Source organism: Apium graveolens, chromosome 4, assembly GCF_009905375.1.
Source record: "Apium graveolens cultivar Ventura chromosome 4, ASM990537v1, whole genome shotgun sequence".
NCBI lineage: Eukaryota > Viridiplantae > Streptophyta > Magnoliopsida > Apiales > Apiaceae > Apium > Apium graveolens.
In genome coordinates this window covers 138,308,289-138,334,800 of record NC_133650.1, presented here as the reverse complement: position 1 = coordinate 138,334,800, position 26,512 = coordinate 138,308,289, and the positions used below count along the sequence as shown (strand labels likewise).

Sequence of the window (26,512 nt, the reverse complement as noted above, 5' to 3'; positions counted from 1 at the left end):
CTATTTTTGTAATTAAAAGATCAAATGCTAAATGCGATTTGAGATTAAGTTCTAGGGATTTTAATCCGCTAGATAGATACACAAGAACAAGATAAGTATTTCTAGTTGATTGGCTTTAACTTTACAATCTAGAAATTAATCTTGAAGTTGCAGATGAGATGTAATATTTGTCTGCTGCTTTTTCTTTTTGTTCTTGTATATTGTGATCTGTTTGATTGATGATGAATGAACTTGTCTTCTGCTTCTTTTTAAACAACACTGCCGAAAAATGAATTGGAATGACAATCATTTAAGCTAGTGAGACTTTCGGTAGGACAATGTTTACAACTAGCAAGACAATTAAAAATGATCTAGCAAGACTTTCAGTATGACTATTGATTGTCATACCGATTGTCATAGTAGTACAAATGAAATTGTCTTACTGAATTAATAAGTGATTTTAATCTAAATAATAATTCTATCAAGACAATCAACTGAATTAGCATGACTTTCGGTATGACTATCAATTGTCATACCGATTGTCATACTAGTACAATCAGTTGTCTTTTTAGAATTAAAACAGATTTTAATCAATTAAAATTCTGTAAATCCTTAATATTAATTCTAAATTAATTAATCAATTTAATTCAATTAATCAATAAATTAATCTTTGCAGATATAATTTATTTTCTTAATTAAATTATATGACTTAATTAATTAATAGAGAATTAATACTAACGCTGAGCAGCATCCATTCTTCTGACAATCTTCTGAAAGTCACTGAGACTTATGAATCAATTCCGCCACTTCAATGCTGACACTCGATGTACTGTCTGGTTCATGAGTGACTAACTTCCGTGACGTTTCTTCATGTCTTGACTTTGATATTCTGATTGAATCCTTGTAATAAATTGATACCTTGACGAGATCTCTGTCACTTGATTAAATCCACGATCTTGATTTACATCACTGAGGCATGATCAAATTCTTGAACTTCTTCCAGTGAATCTTCAAGTCTGCAGATGAACAATGTTTCTTTGATCTTTGACATATGTTACTTTGTGAGATCTCTCTGATGATTGATCCACTATTTACTTATTACATTCTTATTTGAGTTGAGTTAAATACTCGAATAAACGAGTAGGCTATGACATATGCCTTTCAGAAGTACCACATGTGCTTAAGGGTGTTGATGAACCCCTCTATAAAGAAAGCTGTTTCCAAGTCAAGTGTGTCAAAGGTTCCAGTCAAAGTTGTGAAAGCAACTGAGACTAACTCAGACACACATTAGTTGGATAACACAAATGCCATGTCTACCATGCATAAGTTGCCTATTGTTAATCCCTCTCATAAAGCATGTGGTGTTCCTGATTGTATGTCTTGTGCTTTTAATTTGATGTATGCTTATTTTAATGGTAAGCATGTTTCTAATGATAAGACTATTCCTCGTCAGCATGTGAATAATAGGAAGCATGATAGGTCTAAGACTGCTAGTCCTCCTAAAGCTAGAAAGGAGACATTTGTGCCTAAGCCTAAACAGAAATTTGTCAAGGCTGTTCACAAGGTCAAATATCCAGTCATTGAGAAAGTTGAGAACATTAAAATTAAGAATGTTGTTTTGCCTGATAAAGGCCAATTTTACAAGTATGTCGGACCCAGCCAAGCTTGGGTTCCGAAGAAGGTCTAATCCATTTGTATTGCAGGGCATTAAACAGGTACAACCGGTAGTGTGGATTCTTGACAGCTGATCGTCAAGACATATGACCGGAGATAGAGCCATGCTATCAAATGTGGTTGAGAAAGCTGGCCCAGTGGTTACCTTTGGAGATAACAGCAAAGGTTTAACTGAGGGATATGGCTGTTTACTAGCTGGAAATGTTATCATTGAAAATGTGTATGTTATGCAAGGACTTGAACACAATCTGCTTAGCATTAGTCAGTTCTGTGACAACGGCTACAATGTTTTATTCGACAAGCTGAAGTGTCAGATTCTGCACAAGAAAAATGAAAAACCCTCCTTGATGGGAATCTGGAAAGGAAATCTGTTTGTAGCTGACATGAACTCTGGAAGCAATCCTGAAGTTAATTGTTTCTATGCAAAGGCATCGTCAGATGAGAGTTGGCTATGGCACAAGAGATTTTCTCATCTCAATTTCAAAACAATGAATTCTCTTGTCAAAAGAGAATTGGTCAGAGGTCTGCCTCAGCTGGAATTCTCCCCAGAAGGACTATGTGAGGCTTGCCAGAAAGGAAAGTCAAAGAAACCAAGTCACAGAGGCACTGACACATCCTCCATAACTGGTGTTATGCAATTATTGCACATGGATTTATTTGGACCAGTTAATGTTCTTTCGATGTCAAAGAAGTGTTACTATCTTGTGATAGTTGATGACTATTATAAGTATACGTGGGTTTTATTCCTTCACTCTAAGGATGAAACACCACAAGTTGCGATTGATCATATCAAGTTGATCGAGTTAGATTCTAATATCCCTGTTAGAGCAATAAGGTCAGATAATGGAACAGAATTCAAGAATTCACTTCTCAATGGATTCTGTACAGAAAAAGGGATTACCAGAAAATTTTCAGCTTCTAGAACCCCTCAGCAAAATGGAGTGGTAGAAAGGAAGAATCGTACATTGATTGAAGCTGCAAGAATGATGTTAAGTGAATCAGGTCTTCCAATGTACTTTTGGGCTGAAGCTGTCAATACTGCATGTTATACTCAGAATCGAACTCTAATCAACAAAGACTTCATGAAAACTCCTTATGAGATTTTGAATGAACAGAAACCTTCTATCAAATACTTTCATGTATTTGGTGCCAGATGCTTCGTGCTCAAGGATGGAGATGATCGTCATGGTAAATTCGAGGCAAAGGCATATGAGGGTATTTTTGTTGGATATGGAAGAAGATCATACAGGGTGTATATCATTGATCAACACAAAGTAACTGAAAGTGTAAATGTTACATTTGATGACACTAAACTCCCTAGTATCCAAACTGAAGATCCTTCTGAGAAACTGAAGTTTGATGATATGTCAGATTCAGAATCAAAACATGATCAAGAACCTGAGGTTGTTGCTGGTGAAGAACCTGTTAATCATGATGATACTCAAGGTAATAGTGATGGAAACTTTGGCAACAATGGAGATACCACTGCTACTGACGGAGAATCTTCAAGTCAACATGGCAACAACTCAGGGGGAGATGCTGAAAGATCAACTAATAGGACACAACATCCCAATGAATTTCAAGGCGAATCATCAAGATCAAATCTTCCAAGACAGACTGTCTGGAATAAAGCTCATCCTTTTGAGTTGATTATTGGTGATCCAGATGTTGGAGTCAGAACTAGACGTGCTACTCAAAATGAGTGTTTGTTCTCAGGATTTCTTTCTGAGATGGAACCTAAGAAGATTGAAGAAGCACTGACTGATCCAGATTGGGTGATTGCTATGCAAGATGAACTCAATCAATTTGAACATCAACAAATCTGGAAACTGGTACCTAGACCTACACACAAGAAAGCTGTTGGTACTCGGTGGGTATTCAGGAATAAACTAGATGAAGATGGTGTGGTTACAAGAAACAAAGCAAGACTGGTAGCTAAAGGGTATTCTCAAACTGAAGGCATTGATTATGATGAAACATATGCTCCAGTGGCTAGACTAGAGGCCATCAGGATATTTCTGGCATTTGCAACATTCTCTAACTTTAAAGTTTATCAAATGGATGTCAAGAGTGCCTTTCTGAATGGAAAGCTGGATGAAGAGGTATATGTAGAGCAACCTCCTGGTTCTGAAGATCCGGATCATTTGGATTTTGTCTACTTTCTTTTCAAGGCTATCTATGGACTCAAACAGTCTCCGAGAAAATGGTATGACACTCTCTCTGAATTTCTTATTGAAAATAGCTTTATTAGAGGTGTCATAGACAAAACTCTCTTTTCTAAAAAGCATAAGAATGATACAATATTAGTCCAAGTCTATGTGGATGATATAATATTTGGGTCTACTAATGATAATCTCTGTAAGAGATTTGCTAAATTAATGCACAGCAAATTTGAAATGAGCATGATGAGAGAGCTGAAGTTCTTTCTTGGATTACAAGTAAATCAAAGGTTAGATGGAACTTTTATTTGTCAATCCAAGTATCTCAAGGAACTCCTCAAAAAGTACAATATAGAGGATTCTGCATCAGCAAGGACTCCGTCAACTACAGCTGTCAAGCTTGGACCATGTGAAAACTCCATTAAGGTAGATGTCATAAGCTACAGAGGTATGATTGGCTCATTACTCTATCTTATTGCAAGTAGACCAGATATTATATATGCTACATGCTTATGTGCAAGGTTCCAAGCGGATCCTAGAGATATTCATCTCGTTGCTGTTAAACGAATCTTAAGATATCTTAAGGGAACGCCAAATCTAGGTATTTGGTACCTTAAAGAATCTGGTTTTAACCTTATTGGATATACAGATTCAGATTACGCAGGAAGTGTTGTTGATAGGAAAAGCACCTCAGGGAGTTGTCAATTCCTAGGTAGCAGACTAGTCTCATAGTACAGCAAGAAACAGCAAATAGTTTCAAATTCAACGGTCGAGGCTGAATATATTGCTGCTGGAAGCTGCTGTGCTCAGATATTGTGGATTAGGAATCAGCTACGGGACTATGGCTCTGTATTGAACAAAATACCTATTCTATGTGACAATACAAGTGCAATAGCCATCACCAACAACCCTGTGCAACATACAAGGACCAAGCACATTGACATCAGGTATCATTTTATTAGAGAGCACGTCATGAATGGAACTGTTGAACTATTTTTTGTTCCAACAGAAGAACAAATAGCAGATATTTTCACTAAACCTCTTGATGAATCCACATTTACCAAATTAGTTGGTAAATTGGGTATGTTGAATAGCTTTAGTGATTAAACTTGTGAATATCTGAAATTTGTTCTTGAGTGAATTTACAAATGAATTTTTCATAAATGAAAAATTCATTTGCAAATTTATTTTATCATTTTTCATAATTTCTTGCTTATTTCTATGTAATTTCTATTATCTTATCTTATTTATTTACTCAACTTGTTAATTTTAATGTCTCAGAATATTTTATTTTCTCTAAAAATATTTTTCTATGAATTTTATTTGCTAAAAATTCAAAAGAAATCTATTTTTGGACTGAAAATATAATTATCTCTGAAATATTTTAATTGTGTAAATATTTTCTGCCATATCTATATTAGTATTTATTGTAGTTTTCTGTAAATTATATATATATATATATGTTCTGTTTTTGTTAAAAACTGTTTGTATTTGTTTTTGTTAAAAACTTTTTATATTTGGTTTATAAAATATATATATATATATATATATTTGTTTGTTTTAATTTGATACTTGAATGACAATCGGCAGGACAATTGAAATTGTCTTGCTGAAAGTCATTTCAGTATATTTATATTAATACTTAATTTAGTTTATACTAGAATGACAATCGGCAAGACAATTGAAATTGTCTTGCTGAAAGTCATTCCAGTACAAATACGTGTTTATTTTTAATTCAGTTTAATTTTATAATTGGCAAGACAATCAGTATGACTATTGATTGTCATGCCAGTAATAAAATTAATATCAGATATTTTTTGTTTTATTTTGTACTGGTATGACAATCGGTATGACTATCAGATTGTCATACCAGTTATATTATTACTATTTGTTTGTTTTGTTTTCTCAATTTGCCTGGTATGACTATCGGTATGACAATCGGTAAGACTATCCTGAATTGTCATACCAGTTGTCTACTTATCATTTTTTTGTCTTGTTAAATCAAACAGTTCTTTTGTTTTTCAATTCCAACAATTTCTTTCTTTTTCTCTCTTATTTCTCTCTCTCTCACTTCGAACAGATCAAAATTGCCTCCTTTGTCTTCCTTGCTCGAGTTTTTACTCAGCATACAAAATCATCACTCCTGTGATATATACATACACGTATATACATATAGAAGTGCTGCCCAATTTTTATGTTTTAAAAACAAAAATTTTCACTTCGTTTTTGTTCCCTTAAAAAAAAATCAGTGTTTGTTTGCTTTTGGGTATTTTTATTTTAATTTTGTTTGGTGTCTTGTGCATTTTTCAGATCTATTATCGTGAGTTAAGAACTTTAACGAGATACATTACTTTCTAAATTTTTAGGATATAATTGATTTAATTCGAATTATTAAATTTTTTTTAATTAATTCGAATTTTCTTAATTTAATTCTTAAAATTCTGAAAGTGTGTGTTTTATTAATTTTTTAATGGCTCTCAATTTCCAAATTGTCGCACATAATCTTGTTGGTTATTTTAATCCAGATAAATGTGATGTGGAAAAATTTAAGCCATGGATTAGATTTTTAAATGACCATTCGATTGTTAGCTCTGCTATTAAATCAAATGTGATTTTAAATGTTGATCTGCTCAGACTGATTTGCACAACATCTACTGTGGCCGATGATTTTAAATCTTTTTCATTCACCGTGGCAAACACACAGTATGTTGTTGATGAAACAATCGTCAATCGAGCGTTAAATTTTCCATTGGACAATTTTGTAATTTGCCCTCTGAAAATGATATTTCAAATTTTTCCATGCTATTCACTACCAGGGGTGATTAATTTAACCAAGTTATCTAAATCCAATTTGGATTCTGAATGGGATATTTTCTTCGATACACTTTCTAAAGTGTTTGCCAACTGCACTAAATCCAACTTTCACAACATCACTTCCACTCTGCAGTATATTGGTCTTGTGGTTGTTTTCAATCAAAGGATCAATTTTGGCAAACTACTTTTACCCATTCTTTTGAGACGTCTCACTACTGCTTTACGTGATCATTCTACAAATCGTAGGGTCTCGTGCTACTATGCTCGTTTCTCATGCTCATAGCAGAACATATTCTCTCACCTGAGCATAAAGCCCTTTTTGCTAACTCCTCAGTAACCGAACCCCCTCCAGTAAGCAAAAAGATTTACACCTGCCAAGACACAACTTTCAAATTCATGCAAGTTCCAGTACTTGTATCTGCTTTCATGGCCACTTATATTCCTTTACCTATCTTCAATCTTCCCGGTCATGAACAGCAAGTTCAACCTCCAGTGGTTCAAACCACCCAAGCTCAAACATCAGATGCTCTTCCTCTACAGGTAATAATTCTTTAAACTCAACCTATTCCTACTTCTGTTGAAAGACCCCCAGTGGATGATAGGACTGACCATGAAGTTGTAGAACCACAGCTTCAATCCCAGGTCATAGAGCCAAACACAGAGTCACAACCTATCTCAACCTCTCCCCCACTGTCTAAAATGTTGCCTAGAAGGTTAGTAGGAAGTAGTATGTTAATGGATGTGAATGAACCCTCAGCTCTTCCTCCACCCAAGAAAAGGAGAACATTTACTGAGGCATCTGAAAGCCCATCCTTTCCTCCCAACAGGACATGGACTTTGAAATGGCCACTGAACAGTTACTAGAAACATTCTCTCAACAGGATGAATCTATTGAAATTCGCCATAGGGCCATGGCATCCTGTACTGAGTCAAGCACAATTCCATTACTCACAATGGAAGCATACAGACCAGTAGATGATACTCAGGACACAGAGCGAGGAGTGCACATTGAGTCGGTTACAGTGCCTGCCATAGTTACGGCAGAAGAGTAGTCACATGCTTCTGAGGGAAAATCTGACTCTCAGCCACCTTTAATAGAGTCATTTTCTCCCCTCCCAGATCCAACACCTCTGGCTCCCTCACGGGATTCTCCACTCACAGATTTATCTGGAGAAAGTGGAGGGCAACTCGGTCAATCTATCCCTGAAGCAATTCAGACATCTATTTCACATGAAAAGATAGGTTTGACTGAGGATCGGGACTCGCGAATTCCCATTGCACCACCACTGACCTTTCTTGAAGAGGCTAGGGTGATTTTAAATGCAGGTGGAGAAGATCAGCATCAGGAAGACTCCTCACGAGAAATTATATTGAGAGATACACAAGCACGTGAGTTGAGTGAATTAAACAGGAGAGATATTCAGGTGAGCGCACACACAGACACAAACACTGAAAATCTGTTAGCTCAAATTGCTGATCTCAAGGAACAACTTGCAAAAAGTCAGGTTGAAGCTCAATCATTCAAAGCACAAGTGGTTGAACGGTCTTCTCCTTCCACCTCTGTCAATAATCAGCTCGCTCTCATTAGGACTGAAATATCAGATTTGAAGACATCTGTTGTACCAAAGCTTAACTCAATCCAGGCATCTCCAACGTTATCAGCTGAAGACATTTCAAACTTCTGCTCTCTACATACAAGAATGACTTCTCTTGAAGACTTGGTTGAAATGAATCATTCACTAGATTTTCCAGATTTCTGAAGATAGAGACGGGCATGGAACATCTGAATGAAGGGATGAAGCACCTGTACTACATGATCAAAAATTCTCACTGCCCTAATGAAGAACAAAGGACTTTCTTTCAAGGGTCGTCTGGTGGAGGCTCAGGCTCTGGAGGTGATGGAGGTCATGGAGGATCTAAGGGAAAGTCTGTAGAGGATTCCTCAACTAAGGGGGAGAAGAAAAGGAGAAGTGAAAAGGGAAAAGAAAAAGATTCGTCTGTTGAAGGCACAGGGAAGCCTGATGATATCTACTATAGTGGAGAACAGGATGACTTTGATATTTGTGACGTTCCCACTGAACCAGTCTTGGGAGATAAAGATGGTTTCTTTGAAGCTGAGAAGGAAAGTGATTTTGGAGAATGGGAAGAGGAAGCTCCAGTGGATCCTCTGTTTGAGAAAGAGTTTCAGCAACAGCAGTCAGAATTGAAAAGAAAAGAAGTTGAACTCAAAAAGGTATCCCAGGTCATTGACATGAGGAAAGACATACAAAGAACAGAAACTCTTCAAAAGCAACGTCTTCATGACATTAAAGCTCAAGAAAGGAGAAGAGATGTCAGACTGAAGATTGGTGAAAAATGGGATGAAGCTAGGAGAGTACTTGATATGCCTCAGCTGAGCACAAACAATGATAGGCAGTTTCTACATCTTCTGGACAAGCTGGAGATCTCTAATCCAAATAATGACATATACATGAATGCTATAAAGACTGAAGTCTCAAGGATCACAGCTGCCTTTGACAGATCATTAAATGAGATGAGCATATTTGTATATTGTCAGAGCGAAGGATCTTTCAAGGTGTCACTTCATCTGTTTGAGAATCGTTCTTTGTCAGAGATTTGGGTTCTTCTCAACAAAGTCAAAAGAAGCTCAGAATTGAATGAAGTTCTTCGAGAAAGGCTCAAAGAGTTTGCCAGCAGGGCTAGTCCTCAAGTGGTCAACAATCCTCATCAGGTAAGATTCTTTAAGTCTGACTGTCTTCAAATCTGCCAGCTCGATTCACAATCTCTTAAAGACTACTCAGCTAAGCATCTTGTCTGGATGGAACATCACTTAAGAACTGCTGGATATTCATCCATGTTGAAAACTCAAGCAGCTAATCTGATTCAAGCTTATTATGAAAAGAATATTAAAAGGTACAATCAACTCAAGAATAAGCTAAAGACAGTTGGAATTCAACCAGTCTGGCCAGACAGCTTCACTTCAGAAAAGGATCGTGTCTTTGACAAGGAGTTGCTTGAAGATTTGGAAGAAGGTGAATTCGGAAGAGAAGACAACTGAATTCAATAAGCTCAAAACTTAATGTAATATGTTAGGGCTTTATGAATCAAGATAGACTAATGTAGCTATATGTTCAGTCTAGAGGAACATCTATCTTGTATTCACTAGTAAATTTCTTTTGGAATCTGGAAAATGTTAAATATAATCCAGAACTTTTCTGCTATTTACTTTGCATTACTGTTTATATCTTTTTCTTATTTGTTAGTTGAGTTATCCTCCAGGTATTTGTTGTTATTGTCTAACAAACAAATAGGGGGAGATTGAAAGGCATATGTCATAGCCTATTTGTTTATTCGAGGATTTAACTCAACTCAAATAAGAATGTAACAAGTAAATAGTGGTTCTATCGTCATAGAGATCTCTCAAAGTAACATATGTCAAAGGATTAAGTAACATTGTTCATCTACAGTCTTGAGGACTTAATTCACTGGAAGAAGCTCAAGAAATTGATCAAGCCTCAGTGATATAAATCAAGATTGTGGATTTAATCAAGTGACAGAGATCTCGTTAGGGTATCAATTAATTACAAGGATTTAGTCTGAAGAAAGTCAAGAGTATCAAAGTCAAGGCGTGAAGAAACGTCACGGAAGTTAGTCACTCATGAACCAGACAGTACATCGAGTGTCAACATTGAAGTGATGGAATTGATTCGTAATTGACAGTGATTTTCAGAAGAATGATTGCTGCTCAAGATTGGTATTAATTCTCTATTAATTAATTAAGTCATATAATTTAATTAAGAAAATAAATTAAATCTGCAAAGATTAATTAAATTAATTGATTAATTAATTCAGAATTATTATTTGATTAAAATCTGTTTTAATCCAGCAAGACTATCTTTTGTACTAGCAAGACAATCGGTATGACAATCAATAGTCATACCGAAAGTCATATCAGTTCAATTGATAGTCCTACCGAAAGTCTTACCAGTTAAAAGGATTGTCATGCTGAGCCAAATGGATTGTCTTGCCAAAAGTCTTACTGATTCAATTGAAGTGGTTTGTTTACAAAACTAACAGAAGCAGATCATTTTTCAAAAAGTGCATTGAATATCAAATTAAGAAGAACACAGAACAAAAGAAACCTGCAGAGAACTTATTGCAAATTCACAGATCATTTATTTCTAGTATTTATTGTTAAATCCAATCCACTAGAAATACCTTTCTTGTTCTTGTGTAACTATCTAGCAGATCAAAATCCCTAGAACTTAATCTCAAATTGCTTTTAGTATTTGATCTTTTTATTGCAAAAATAGAAAAAGTTCATGTCGAATTTATTCTAGATTTGTGATAATTGATTTGAGATTAATCCCTTGTAAACGATAACGTTGTTGTAACACTTTTCAAGTTTAATAATAATTTTATTTAACTTGAATTTTGTTTCACTTTTTTATTCCGCATTTTATTCGATTAAACGGTATTGTTTGTATTCAACCCCCCTTCTACAAACATATTGAGACCTAACAAATAGCATGATTACGTGCTATGTGACCCGCATGCTATGTTTACAATTTTTAATGCCATGATTAGATATGAACGATCGGGTAGACGTCGAGACATATAGTTACGTCCATTAAGTTTTGTCTTGTTAATTAAAATAGTATCTTTTATGATAGATACATCTAGTTCAAGGCATTCAAAGCCATACAGTGATAGTGACAGTAAAGTTTGATTGTAGATGGTAATGGAACTAGTAGATACAATATTGAGACCTAACAAATAGCATGATTACGTGCTATGTGACCCGCATGCTATATTTACAATTTTTAATGCCATGATTAGATATGAACGATCGGGTAGACGTCGAGACATATAGTTACGTCCATTAAGTTTTGTCTTGTTAATTAAAATAGTATCTTTTATGATAGATACATCTAGTTCAAGGCATTCAAAGCCATACAGTGATAGTGACAGTAAAGTTTGATTGTAGATGGTAATGGAACTAGTAGATACAAGTTAGATGTGAGTATATAATGGTGAATGGAGGCTAGTGTTAGATATATTTGATAATGTCATGGCTAATATGATTTATGTTTAGTTTTCAGATCTTACTTAAACAGGATAAATCAGTACTTACTGGAAGTCAGGACTTAAGGATATCAGTACTTATATTATCAGGAGATAATCATCAGAAGATGGATATCAGAACTTAAGTGCTGAAGGACGTTCAGATAAGGACAGTAGCTGATTAAAGGAAAGAAGATCGAGATAAACATAAGAAGAGATATGCATGAAGAAGGAATTCTATGAAGAATAGAATACTTGGAAGAAAAGATATCTGATTGATATATTTTAGGAAGCAGAATTATATTCCATATCAATTAGCGATTATCTTGTAACTGTGTAGTATATAAACACAGACATAGGGTTTACACTATAAGTGTTATCATATTCGAGAAGATTATTCAATATAACCCTAGCAGCTCTCGTAATATTTGTTCATCACTGAGAGGTAACAGTTCCATACTGTAACAGAGTTTATTGTTTCAAAAAAGGTTGTTTTCTGTTACTTGAGATATTAAAGTTCGATTTGATTATACTTTACACTGTATTCACCCCTTCGACAGTGTGTGTGACCAAACAGCTAGAAAGCGAATCAATTGAGGCAAGTATTCCTGAACTTTCTTATGATATATTGCAAGTATTTCTTCCCTATTCTAATTATAAAATAGTTAAATGTTTTTATATTTTGCTGCAATTACTCTTAATTATGCAAGTACCTTTTGCTCTTGTTCCTTATTATTATCGATTGATCTCTTGAGTAAATACCTATTATTCCGGGTTATTTGCGAATCCTGAATCGGGATGTTTTGAAATCAAAACGATTTGACATCAAAATACTCCATGGAATGGATGGTTACGATAATGGCCAGAGATGGCTGGACCCTTTATTTATGAGGCCAGAATGGGTCGGGGCCGGTGATGGCTGGACCCTTATTTAGTAGGCCATATTGCCTGGGTACCCGAATGGATCTATACCGGTGGGTATATATCTGCACTATATCCTGACTGATTAGCAGGGTATGAGTGCGAATGTTGGTTCTAGTGTCCAGTCTAATTTATTGTTGATCAGAATTAACGACATTCCTTCTTGAAAGGTTCCATCATTACAAAATCGGACAAAGACCTGATTCAAGAGATGAATCAGTGAATTGCTCGTTGCTTTTAATTTATCATTGAAGGCTAATAAAGGCCAATATTTTATTCGCTCAACTACTTCAAATAAATAAAAATGTTTGTAAATTATTTAAAGATTGTGTCCAAAAATTTCTTTTGATATTGATACTTGGAGATAAGTTTTGTTACTTGCTGGGCATTTTGGCACACTCTTGCTTTGTGAATTCTTATTTATTTCAGTTTCGAATGAGGGTTAAAGTGAATAGCTCTTAATAGACAACAAAGTTGGAGAAATTTCGGTTGCGAGAAGTTGGAGATATCAGAGTGAATAAGATGAGGAAGGTAGTAAAGTGGTAATAAAATTATATTTAGTTGATATAAATTTTTGAAGGTTAGATTCTTGTTTCATACCATAATCTGTAAACGATCCAGAATTGAGGGGTTATTTGTATATATGTTTTAATGTACAGGTTTATATTGTTTAAAGTTATTTGGTGACACCCAATCCTGACCCTGGATTTGGGGATGTTACACATAGAACCACGAGTTGATCCCACATATTTCCATCAAACTATATTGAGTGTACATTGGGTAGATGCAATGAATTCATAATTTGGGGTGTTGGAAAGAAATAACACATGGGAGGTGACCACACCCAACAGGAAAGCAATCGGGTGCAAATGGATTTACAAGATGAAATTTAAGGTAGATGGGTCAATTGAGAAATACAAAGCACGATTAGTGATAATGGGTTATAAACAAATGTATGGTATTGACTACGTCGTTGTATTTGCACATGTGGCCAAAATAACAATGGTGTGTGCACTGCTGGCCGTTGCAGCAATGAAACATGTGGTGGACGTACTCAAGGAATTTGCATGACAAGTGCTACTCCACTCAAGTTACCAATGGATACTCACCTGACCCTCACCTCAGACAAAAGAGTGTTGCAGCAAGACACGCAACCTTATCAACGCCTGCTTGGAAAATTGATACACCTCACAATCACGAGGGCAAACCTCTCATTTCCTGTCCACACACCGGCACAATATATGCAGAGACCCACCAGTGCCCATATGCATGTAGTAAAATGGATACTAAGGTACCTCATTAACAATCCAGCTCAAGGCATACTTCTGGCTAGCTCCTCAGCAGCCCAAGTCACATCCTATTGTGATAGTGACTGGGCTAGACGCCCCATGACAAGGAAATCTACTTCTCGATATTGTGTCACTGGGCAATTTTCCAGTGGTCGTGGAAGACAAAGAAACAGTCGGTAGAGGCATGATCTACAACAGAAGAGGAGTACAAAGCAATGGTTGTCATGTGTTGTGAAGTAATGTGGCGCACTTCCCTTTCGAAAGACATGGGGCTGGATGATCTCCTACCTGCAATCTTAAACACTGACAACAAAGCTGCTCTTTCTATAGCAGCAAATCTGGTGGTACACGAATAAAATCACTGAAGGAGAAATAAGCAGTGAACATGTGCCATTACATTCAGTGATTTTATTTCTAATGAAATGGCAATCAATTGTTTTCACATTCTCTCATTATCATCTTCCTCTGCATAGTTTTCTTACACAAATATAATTTGCATATAAGATAAACTTGCTTGATTAGTTCCCCATGAATAGCCTAATCAATTAAAAATATTTCTACGATCAATTAACATTAAAACATAATCAACTAATCAATATTTCAGTTACACTTTTGAATCATAATTCCAACACTCCCTCTTGATTCAAAATTGTAAAACTTATTAAGAAATGAAAAATAATGATGTACTTCCCATCATCAACCAAAGGAGCTTGAGCACTTCCCTCCACAAACATGGAGCACTACTTTCCACAAACATGGTGCACTTCTCACCATAAACATGGACAACTTCTCTCCATGACCGTGGGGCACTTCTCTCCACAAACATGGTGCACTTCTCACCATAAACATGAAGCACTTATCTCTCCATAAATAATTTTTCTTGGTGCACATCTCACCAAGTTCCATATTTAATATATGTTTTTACTAACAAAAATAATTTATTATTCCGGAGCACTTCTATCTAAGTGAAACTTTCACCTACAATTTTAAAATATTAGAATTCTTTCATGGCCAATTATGCCATGCATTCTTTCTCATCATCGGGATATAGTACAATTTGGTGCCTCTTATTAATCGGATCCTCCTGACCCTCCTTCGTATTCTTTCTTGAAAGACTTTCTTGATCTATTCTTCCAGATCTTGATTTGATTTAGTGTTGAGTTGCTTCCAAGAGGTTGCATCTCCCTCTCAGATTCAACCCTGCACACACTTGAACCTCTCATTTGATAAGTCACGGCTATGCACTCACTCACAGACCCCTTAAGATCATTATAACTCTTGATATCATGTTGTTATTTCTTAAACAATAGGGAGGGAGATATATTATTTGGTGGAAGTTGATATTTTAATTAATCACACTGCTCTTTATATATAGCTCATTCTAGACAAACTTGTTTGATCAGTGCCACATGAATATCCTAAACATTTACAAATATTTCTACAATCAATCAACATTAAAATATAATCAACTAGTTAATATTTTAGCTACACTTTTGAATCGTTGGATGCTCTTTACCCTCCCCACAATGATTCGAACACTTCTAATGATATTGTCCCTACTTTTATCGAACATTTTATCTTTGTTCGTGGATGACCGTGGAACTTCTCACCTAGCATATAACGACCGCGGAACTTCTCACCTAGCCTATAGTCATTTTTACGTCAAAGAACTAAAGGTCATAGCTTATATATCATCGTGTAAAAAGGAATGATTTGAATTTGATCTGCAAATATCTCTATATGGTTCACTAACCTCAAAGTGCCAGAGAAAAACCTTTTTCAAGATCTTGTATCTTTCCAAGATCTTATTTTTATTATTCTAACACTTCCCTTCACTCGAAAGTTCATTTACGGGTCGAAGAGTAGCTCAAAGGGCGTTCATCATTAGGATTAATTTGTCTATTCTATCACGATAAATTGTGAGAAATATTGAGGGTGTCATAGATCGAACCTGATTCCTCTACAAGTATGAACTCTGATATCATATTAAGGAACCGGTCACTATAAAACTCAAGGTGTTAGAGGAATGATTTTTCCCGGATCTTGTATTATTATCCTAGCATCCACATTGAGATCTGAGGACGATAAGATCCTTGGCACATTTAGAAATTGTATGTGAATGTTTCCTATGAAGTCCAAACCAGACGTACTTAATATCCAACAAGTAATTAACATTGAATTAAAATTAGGTAACCGTCTACCGTCTCTCTGCCTTAGTTCTCTCTCATGAGAGTCGACTTTCGTTTTTAGGTCTAGGGTTTTAATCACCCTTTCTATTATTTTTTCCCCATTTAATCCTTTTCATTCTTCCATCTTCTATTTTATTTTACTATTTTTTCAAAAAAAATCAAATAAACATCCTTTTTAGTGGGATCTAATCCTTTTTGGGTGATATCTTATTTGAGTTTTATATCAAATTGCCCACCCAACTCGTTAAGATGTATCAAGTAGTTACTCAATTTTCACGGCGACTCATTTAAAACACTAAAATACTAGTATATATCACTTCGTTAGAATTTTTAATTTTTTTAACATAAATGTTGTGTTTGCCGTGTATTTCTTTGATTATTATGGTTTATCAGCAAACTTGAGTGTCTCTCTCATCTGTATATCTGTTTAATTGGTCCTAAAATAATCGTTATCTTCACGAGTAAAATAAAAGCTTGGTGATCTGTAATTGCAGTATTAATTTGAGTAAAATTCAACAGAGAGATGAAAAGAATATGTCCTTTCAATTAGGACACTCGTTGTTTATCTCAATTTCATATGTCTGGCGGTTTAACAAAAATATACGACTACAAAATATTCAAGTTAATGTTTTTCGTTAAAATTTTTTAAAAAATCTAACAGAGTAATATATTAGTATTTTAGTGGTTTAAATGAGTCAGCGTGGAGATTGAGTAGCTACTTGGTATATTTTAACGAGTTCGGTGGATAATTTGATATAAACCATATCTTATTTGTACCTTATTATCAAGGTTGTCCCAAATCTTTTTGGGCGTGAGTATATTTTGTTTAAAGTATTCGTGTGTTTTGATGCTGATTTCACTGAAAATGATTAATGTAATTTTTTGGGAGATCTGAATTTCTTACATCAAAACTGAGATCGTGGTGAATATAAAAAAAACTTACTTTTCATAACAAAAGATTATTCATAGTTTTGGGACATTTGTTCCTCCGATTTTAGTTGATGTAACTAAAAAATCTGAATATTAGGTTAAATATAATATTTTTGTGAAGGTCAATTGTGATGTTGTTAGTTTAAGAGTCTGTAGGCCGGATTGGTGGGATAGCTAATATAATATTTTTTTTTCAAAGAATTTTATTCTATTTGTTAAGCAAACCGAAAACAAGATGGCTATTTATTTAGTTCGTTTATTTGTTTCCCAATGAGGTTGTATTATCGGTATCAAAGTTTGTTCCGATTGTTTCAATATTTTAATGAATACATTCTATTTTATTTGTTAAAAATATATCCAACTCGTGAGCTCGGTCTAAAACGAGTAAATTATAAGTAGAACTTAATATACTACAAGCGAACAAACTAGTAAAACAAATAAAATGAAATGAGGATACAACTGAGGATAGTTATCAGTAAATGTTTGTAATTATCTGATGCTCAGTAATTCTGGTCACTTTATTCGGGTTTGAACTTTGTGTAGCGCAAAATGATAAGCTTGAAGCAAAAGAGAAATTAGTTGAGATGCCAAATGTTCATTAGTGTGGAAATTTCGCAACCGATTGTTCCATGGAAATTGGAATATGCTAAACTTAAAAGACCCTAAAGCAACCAAAGGGCAGAAAGAAATGTTGAATAATACCAGCATAGCTACGTTGAAGAAAATGATAGATCAACCATTCTAATAAATCATTAAAATAATAAGATGTGAAAGAATAATATGGAATACAAATTAATAATATCCTCTCTTTGCTGGATGACTAAGGGTGGTTGGAGGCAAAAGTATGATAGCAGTACTAAATTAAAACAAAAAGCTGGTAGAACAAGCGTGCACTGCTCTATGGCCAACTCCTTCTAGCATTGTATTAATCTAAGATAATCTAATACAGGATATTCCTTTTCTTGCTGTGTCAAGATCTATATATTTTTCATCTAAAATTTTTGTTCTTTTTAATCTGGTAAAGCTATTATATCATAGAAAAAAATTCCTCTGTCTTCCTATGGCACAATTTATTTTCTTCATCCGAAATTTTCTAGGACATTATCAATTTTTGTTTATTCATATGTATATTGGTTCTTTGGCTGATTCATGTTGAATCATCTCCAACTATCTTAATTAAAATTTGCTACAGCCTGTATTACTATTACGGTATCGGAGTAGTGACTAAGGCGTTTGTTTTTCTTTTTCTTCCCTGCAAAAACTCTTCGTACACGGCTAGGAGTGACTAAAATGATTGTTTTTATTTTCTCGGGTGCAAAAAATCTTCCTACAAACAATGTCTGACTGTCATGTCCACTGTTACATCAAATGTAATCCTACACAAAATATACAGTTACTCCTAGTAAGGTTAACAAACATGCTTCCCAATCTTGTGTTTTTCATAAAAACGAAGTAGGCTGAGATGATGACATAAGAGCTACGGACTAGGAATAGCACTACATTTCAGGACTAGTTCTATGTTTGCAACCTGTAATACAAATTAACCAGCAAGTAGCCAGGTTATTCAACATTTAGTATTTTTAACCAACTCTAGTTGTCCTCTATCAGCCCATAGCACACACACAAGAGCCCAATCTCCAGCTGTAACTTTTAAACCGTGTACTGATCCGTGTTTACAGAGTCATTTAAAATAAAAATGACAAAAAAATTCCACAGTAGAATTCACCATGATAAAAACACATTAAACAATTCCAGAAGTTACCTCATACCCTCATTTCCATGATGTTTCACTCGAGGCAACAGACAAGGCCAGAGACGAATATGTAGGGTTGCTCCGCCCTTGCATTCGTTTAAACTATTATAATTTAGTAAATAAAGAAATCTCACCTTCACTACTAAAACAAGCTAATATTATTAAATTAACCTTAATTGTAACAACTAATCAGCAATTTGGATTAAACTAATGGCTCCTTCTCCATTTTTGCATTGTCTATAGTGGAAGTCAAACAGAGCTCCACAATTTTTTCACCCAGAAACTTCTGATTTGATACTGTTTCTTTGCTAAGCTTCAACTGTATTTGTCCTGAAACTTCATACACAGTTTTTTTAATAGTTCTATACCATTAAAAGATTCCTTTTGTTTTTTGATACATACAGTCGAAGAAGATCGAAGGACTTATTTCTTGAATATAGTCCAGAAAGGTGAAAATGAGGTTTAAGAAGTCCGTGAAGATCAAGAATGAAAGTTAACTAGGCAGTGTTTTAAAATTGATGACCTGATGGGGCAACTAGGCTTCATGGTAAGGAGATAATGGAAGGATTGATTCATAGGGAAACAAGAGTACTTGGATTCTACATCCTCTTAATCTCACTGACACTTCAGCAAACTTGCGCTCAGGAAGGTATGCAGTACACAGTCTCAATGACTAATAGGGTGATGTTAATTTTGGTAAAACAAGGTTATTACCTGTTATCAGAAATTTTATTTTTCATTTGTTTAAGAGAAAGTAAGTTTCACCCAGCAACTTGCAGCTATGAAATTGTCAACAGGGTAGGAGGGTTAATCAGAATGATAATTGTCATAGGAGTTAATTAGCTTATGTAGCTAGATTTATTCGTCAAGTACAGGAACCTACACATCTTCTAATTTCCACAATGAAATAAAAAACCTTGGAGGGGAATAACTTTTTCTGAATTGTATATTAGTCTTAAATTTATATGCAGCTTTCTTCATCAACAAATTAGATTGACATGCAGATATCAGCTCTGGGAAACGAATCTTTTTACCCGAACAAAGGCACATCCTTTCTTATTTTTCTTAAATTTATACTGCATGTAATATGTAATCACACAATTAAACTTGCAATGAGAACACAGCCAACGTATGACGATAAAAATGGGAGACAAGAGGTGAAGATATGATGTAACACAATGTAAAACATTAGTATGTATGAAGCACAGTGTACACTGTCTTTATCTCTCGATGTAGACCTCAGGAGGTTCTACAAGTAGAAATGTTAACAATAGAATGTTCATGCAGGATTTGAGAGTATACAGTGCTGTGCCCAAACAAACTTTACTGACCGAAATACCAATATAAGTTGGACTACAGATGACCAGTGGTACCCCAATATCTCATGTTGCCAAGAGATTAGTCCATCAACAAAAGTTCGAGTTTTCAGCTCAACCTTTGGTAATAAATGGTGCTATAGTTTAAATACTAGGAAGGATGAAAACTATTTGTTAAGAGGTACATTCAGAGCTGGAGAACTGCAGAAATCACCTCCAGGTACAATCTTCGATGTTTTAATTGGTATCACATCAATAGCCATCGTGAAATCATCGGAGGATGCAGTTGTGGAGGGACTTTTTCGAGCTAATGATAACTATATGAACCTTTGCCTATCAGAAGAGAGGGGAGATCCCTACCTTTTAAAGCTTGAGTTGAGGCCTTTAGATTCAGTGTATCTGAAGGAGAAACCTTCAGTTGCCCTCAGAGTTATAGACCGAGTTGATGTTGGAAATACAGGAGCGGAGATCAGGTATTCTTCACTCTATTCTTAATACAAGTTTGATAACTACAGATTCGACATACACGCACACACACATACAAGCACAGACATCAGTATGTCTGTCTAAATAACAGGCACATGTCATTGGATCGAGTAAATTCTAATTTTTACTTCCGCACTAAAAATACTACTTATGATATTAATGTGACTCTCGCACCTAGTGCCATGCAGAAAATATCCATCTTCCCAGTAAACTAGACAACCTCACTTTTGAAACCGAAAATATCAGGGATTAAGCTTTAAGACACATTTCTATTTTTTTCAATATCAGGTATCCAGATGATCCATTTGATCGAATTTGGCGACCAGAAGCAAGTGATGATAATGTCACAGCATCACCTATGACTAATATTGTGACAGTCAATGCTAGCAAAGCTTTACCTCCAATTAAAGTTTTACGAACAGCTTTAACTCATCCTGAGCAGTTGCAGTTCCTACACAATAACCTTGATACTGGATTTTATGAGTACGAGCTCTACCTTTACTTCCTTGAGCTCAATGAATCTGTTCAGACCGGGCAGCGGTTGTTCAATATATACATTAACAATCGCATGGTAGAAGAGTTTGATATCATGGCGTCTGGTTCCAGATTCAGAACACTTGTTCTGAACTTCACAGCAAATGGGGCTCTAAATTTGACAATGATTAAGGCTGCAAACGGCTCCCTATTGGGGCCCATTTGTAATGCTTATGAGATATTGCAGATTCGCGCATGGATTCAAGGGACTAATCAAGAAGATAGTAAGTTAAAATGATTCCTTACAAGCTTAGTTATACAAAAATCTGAGTATGTTCCTCAGCCTGATTATTCTGTTTCTACATTCAGAGGATGCGATTTTCAACGTAAGGAATGAACTATTAGTATACAACCCAAATAACAAGGTAGTGGTAAGTTGGATGGGAGACCCATGCCTTCCCCTTCCTTGGGATGGTTTATTTTGCGAGTCACGTGAGAATTCCTCAGCCATCATTAAGTTGTGAGTCCTTACCTTCGTTTAGCTTATTAAAATTTTCTCATTGGCCTTGACAAAATATGACTTTGGTTTGTTAAATGATCAACAATTTACCTATTGCATCAGGGATCTTTCTTTCAAGGATCTTCAAGGACCGCTTCCTCAAAGTATCGCAACGCTTCATAAGCTAAGAGAACTGTATGATTCAGAATGCTTAATTCAATTCGGCATTAGTTTGGGATCACTTGATTGGAATGCTACTGAACTTTCTTATGCTAACTTTGCTAATTACTAATGTGGGTGCTAGGAACATGAGCAACAATCACTTCAGCCAAGCTATTCCTGAGTTTCCGTCTTTCTCTGTTCTAACATCAGTGTACTCACTACAACTTTCAAAAAATTTCTAGTAAACTATAGCTTCTCAAACCATGATTTCTTGGCTATCAAAAATAAAATGCTTAACGTAATTGATCTGATATATCATTGATCATTATACTAGGGATCTGAGCCACAACAACTTCATGGGGAACATTCCGAGTTCACTTGCTTCACTACCAAATTTAGTAACTCTGTGAGTACATTCATGATTTAATTATGCCGTAATAACAAATAATGGGAAGCTTATTAAGAACCCTGCCGTGTTCACTTTTAAACATATGTTTTAGTTCACACTTAATAAAATACAAATGTTCTCCTTGATAGATTATTTGGCTGCAATAAAAAATTAAGCAAAGATGTCCCGGCAAAACTTTACAGATCAAGACTTGAAACAGAGTAAGAACATATTCCTGTTAAGGAACATTTCAAAGTATCTACAGACGGGATATCGAAGAAACTGACCGTTGGTTTCTGTACTTGTTTCAGCAAAGGTATGTGTGGTGGAAGCCATTCATCACACAAGGGCAAAGGTATTGTCATAGGAACAGTCACAAGTGGGCTACTTTTGATTGTTGGGGTAGTTGGAATTTCTTTCTGCATTTACAATAGGAAATTAACTGCTAATAAGAGAAAGTTTGATGTAAACGGCTATCCATTGACAAAGAGTAAGATTTTTAAGTTTCCCATTTTAGCATATGTTGAGACTTTATGTACTGAAATATTCTGAATACAGTCAGTAAATAAATATCTCAACATCGTCCGGCCACAGCTATAAGTGTCATATGATCACATTCTTCTTTCTTCTAATGCAGACGCGATTTATTCAATATCTAGCATGGATGATATCATACTGCAGTCAATATCTATTCAGTGTTTTAGCCTTGACAACATAGAAACTGCCACCCAGCAGTACAAGACTTTAATAGGTGAAGGTGGTTTCGGACCTGTTTATCGTGGTACTCTATCCGATGGTCAAGAAGTGGCTGTGAAGGTTCGTTCAGCCACTTCCACCCAGGGAACTCGGGAGTTTGATAACGAGGTAAAACAGCTCAATCTAAAATCACTTCACTAAGAATATTAAAGTAAAAGGCAACTATTTGATTCGTTAATAAATAAACTTGTAGATTAACTGTATCATGAAATACTGTTGGGGCATGGATCTTAAAGTGCTCCAATGGAGTCTAGACATTATCATGTCAGTCCTGCCGGCTGCCCTGTTCCTTCGTCCCCAACCTATCCAGTGGAATTTTAGTACTATTATTTGCAATATCTCTAATACTGGCACTTACAGTTACAGGTCCATAATCGACTAAGTAGACTCTTCTGAGAACAAAAATGATCACCTAGTTCTAATACATGAAAAAGTTTGACTTGTTGTGCGAATGATAAGTTTGTCGCCATTTTCTACAGCTGACCCTCCTTTCAGCTATTCAGCACCAGAATTTGGTACCACTTCTGGGATACTGTAACGAAAATGACCAACAAATTCTTGTTTATCCTTTTATGTCAAATGGGTCCTTACAAGATCGCCTTTATGGTAATCGTAATACTCATTTAACGGTGTTTGTATTGGTATTAAGATCAGTAATACTTTAATTCTGTTGCTTATCTATCACATTCACATGTATATCAGGGGAAGCTGCTAAACGCAAGGTTCTAGACTGGCCAACAAGGATTTCAATTGCTCTAGGAGCTGCTCGAGGCAAGTATCACACATTTTTAACATTATAATCTAATGTGCTTTAAATTAGATTGTTCATACAGAATGTATATTATTAGAAAATGGATGCCCTCGAATTATAATGTGAAACTATCTGGAGTCGAAACCAAAGCAATTTAGGATTCACTCAGAAATAGGTATACAAATTAAATGAGTGTGCAAGAACAAGAGTTAATTTCAAAGTCCAAAATATATTGACCGTATGACACCAAATTCAGAACACCTCTTCGTCCTGGAAAAAAAAGAAGGATATAATGCAAAGAAAATACTTAATAAACTGGAAATGGAATAGCACTGAAAGCAATGGAATGGGTGCCTAGGTTCCTTGGCTTACCTGCTTCTATAATTTCTTGTAGATAGAAAAATAAATAAATACCAAGAGACTATGCATTATATTTCTCGCGCTCTGACTTTCTGCTACTAGCCTACTACCAGTCCCTAATGGTGACTACCAATATCTTGTAACTGCAGTTTTCTCCGAGTTTTGAAGTTTAGTTTCATTATTCAGGTCTGACATATCTTCACACATTCTCGAGCCGCAGTGTGATACACAGAGATGTCAAATCAAGTAACATACTACTAGATAATACCATGTGTGCCAAGGTGGCGGACTTTGGGTTCTCTAAATATGCTCCTCAAGAAGGAGATAGTACTGCCTCAGTGGAAGTAAGGGGGACAGCTGGATACTTGGATCCGGAGTAAGTAATATATTGTTTCCTAATTTTTTTAATCCTCTTACCATTTCCCCTTACCTAATCTTCTGCACATGGATAAGATTGATTTCCAGTCACCCATAACTTGAACTTGAACGCTATGATTCTTATGTTTCTTCAATAAAACCTCTTGGGTTACTTCTCAAATACTTGACCTAGATCTTTTCAGGTACTACTCGACCCAAAATTTGACTGCAAAAAGCGATGTCTTTAGCTTTGGAGTTGTGCTACTTGAAATGATAACAGGGAGAGAACCTCTCAACATAAAAAGGCCACGAACAGAATGGAGTTTAGTAGAATGGGTATAGTACAACTATATCTAAATGTGAATTTACATATGCAATGCCTCCTAAAACATTTTTTCTGTTACTTATAGAACAACTTTTACACAACATTTCGGGGTTTCACACTATTTGCCGAACTTTTACCAGCACCGCTTTTTCTAACTAAGAAAATCAAAAGGCAAAATCTAGTTCACAAGATTGTAAATCATTGATTAGAAGAACTAAAATTAAAGTTTAGAAAATACCATATATCCATAAAAGACCAAATAGGTATGTCTAAATCCATCACAGGGTTAAATTTCTGCAAACTCCAAGTAGGATGCACATAAGAAAGTTATCAGCTGCTTAAGGTGACCTAAATGTTTGTAACTTCAGATCTTTATGTCAAAGATGAGCATGTATCAATTTTCAGATATGTCTAGATTACCTTAATGTTATCTATCAAGAATGCTCTAGTGTATAATATACTAGTTCAATGATTTGAAAGGATTCTTTCTATTTAAGGTATAAAACTAAGCTAATGTGAAAGCTCTACTTATTATTATACAGGCAAAACCTCATATAAGGAATTCAAGAATTGATGAAATAGTGGATCCTAACATAAAGGGATGGTACCATGCAGAGGCAATGTGGAGGGTAGTGGAGGTAGCACTGTCATGCACAGAGACCTTCTCCATGTATCGACCATCCATGGTTGACATTGTTCGTGAGCTCGAAGATGCTCTGATTATAGAGAACAATGCATCTGAATACATGAAGTCCATTGACAGTTTTGGTGGATCTAATCGGTTCTCCACAGAGAGGACAATAGCTATTCCACCCACTCCAATTCCAACAGAACCTTCCCCAGTTCTTTCACAACCTGCTCCTCCACAACCAAGATAGTAATATAGAGGACATGAGTTTAAAATTTATTTCTACACAAGATTTTGAAACTTGTCTCCTGTCCATCCAGTATTCTTAATACGCAAAAGATCTCACATTATGCTGCATCATTTATTTGGTTAAAATGCTGTCACATTATTGCACAACTAATTTATTTTTGATGTATCTACTTCATTTCTATTAAAGGCAGTGTAGAAATCAAATCATATCTAAGCTTGCAAGCAACACAGGGAAGGGAAGCACGCAACTGTAACAATCAAACTGGTATTTATAAACAAACACTCATTTCAAAGTACAATATTAGACTTACAAGCAAGAATTGTTATGTACTCTTTCTATCCGGGCAGTGATGGAAGTGAGAGTCGAAGGTTGTTCTACAAAGTTATCTTTGTTTCTGTTTGCTCTTTGGTAGAATTAATTTGTAATGCCAGTAATTTTTTGAATTGTATTAATAATTGAATAATTGATTTTTTGAATTGTAATAATAATAGAATAATTGAAAAAAAAAGAATAAATGAATTAGAATAGAATCACTACAAGAAAACTAGGCTAATATCAAATTTAACCGTTTTCGGTTGAAATTAAGGGCGCGGCTAAATACAACCGCATGCGGTCGTATTTAAATACGGTTGTATTTACGCGGTCGAATTTAGTATTAATTATAATCAAATAAATACAACTGTATTTGTATACAACCGTATACGGTTGAGTTTAGGCGTGCTCATAAATTTAACCGCATTCGGTAGAATTTAGCCTTAGTAATTACAACCATATAAATACAAACTATATTTATATACAACCTTATACGGTTGAGTTTAGGCGTGCTGCTAAATTCAACTGCATTCGGTTGAATTTAACCTTGCAAAAAATTGGAGGAAATTTTCCCGCCAACGAATTTTGTACTAAATTCAACCGATTTCGGTCGAATTATTTTTTAAAATGGCGGATAATTTTTGGAAAAAATATAGAATAAAATTTACACGAAATT

The 26,512-nt window shown here is 35.2% G+C and overlaps 1 protein-coding gene across 3 annotated transcripts; it reads left to right on the top strand.

The window, feature by feature from the left end:
- Nucleotides 1-18,953: 18,953 nt before the first annotated feature.
- Nucleotides 18,954-25,910, top strand: LOC141720251 (nodulation receptor kinase-like). 3 transcript variants are annotated; one of them, XR_012574227.1, is made up of 15 exons: nucleotides 18,954-19,421; nucleotides 20,060-20,561; nucleotides 20,863-21,332; nucleotides 21,418-21,568; nucleotides 21,671-21,742; nucleotides 21,852-21,920; nucleotides 22,044-22,115; nucleotides 22,247-22,318; nucleotides 22,409-22,587; nucleotides 22,735-22,961; nucleotides 23,333-23,459; nucleotides 23,556-23,624; nucleotides 24,151-24,340; nucleotides 24,515-24,657; nucleotides 25,189-25,325. XR_012574227.1 is itself a non-coding variant. In XM_074522600.1 (15 exons), the coding sequence occupies exons 1-15, from the start codon at nucleotides 19,331-19,333 to the stop codon at nucleotides 25,522-25,524; spliced, it is 2,760 nt and encodes a 919-aa protein (XP_074378701.1). In that variant the 5' UTR covers nucleotides 18,956-19,330; the 3' UTR covers nucleotides 25,525-25,910. The 3 variants fall into 3 exon arrangements, 2 of the variants coding, with proteins under 2 accessions (XP_074378702.1, XP_074378701.1); XM_074522600.1 differs by having other exon boundaries at nucleotides 18,956-19,421; nucleotides 24,525-24,657; nucleotides 25,189-25,910; XM_074522601.1 differs by lacking the exon at nucleotides 24,515-24,657 and having other exon boundaries at nucleotides 25,189-25,349.
- Nucleotides 25,911-26,512: the final 602 nt, after the last annotated feature.

Excerpts from the sequence above, each read along its gene's own strand:
- LOC141720251 (XM_074522600.1), top strand. The coding sequence starts at position 19,331 with ATGGAAGGATTGATTCATAGGGAAACAAGAGTACTTGGATTCTACATC. Across the intron at positions 22,319-22,408 it reads AGATCAAGACTTGAAACAGA|CAAAGGTATGTGTGGTGGAA; the intron begins GTAAGAACATAT and ends TACTTGTTTCAG. Across the intron at positions 22,588-22,734 it reads CGGCTATCCATTGACAAAGA|ACGCGATTTATTCAATATCT; the intron begins GTAAGATTTTTA and ends CTTCTAATGCAG.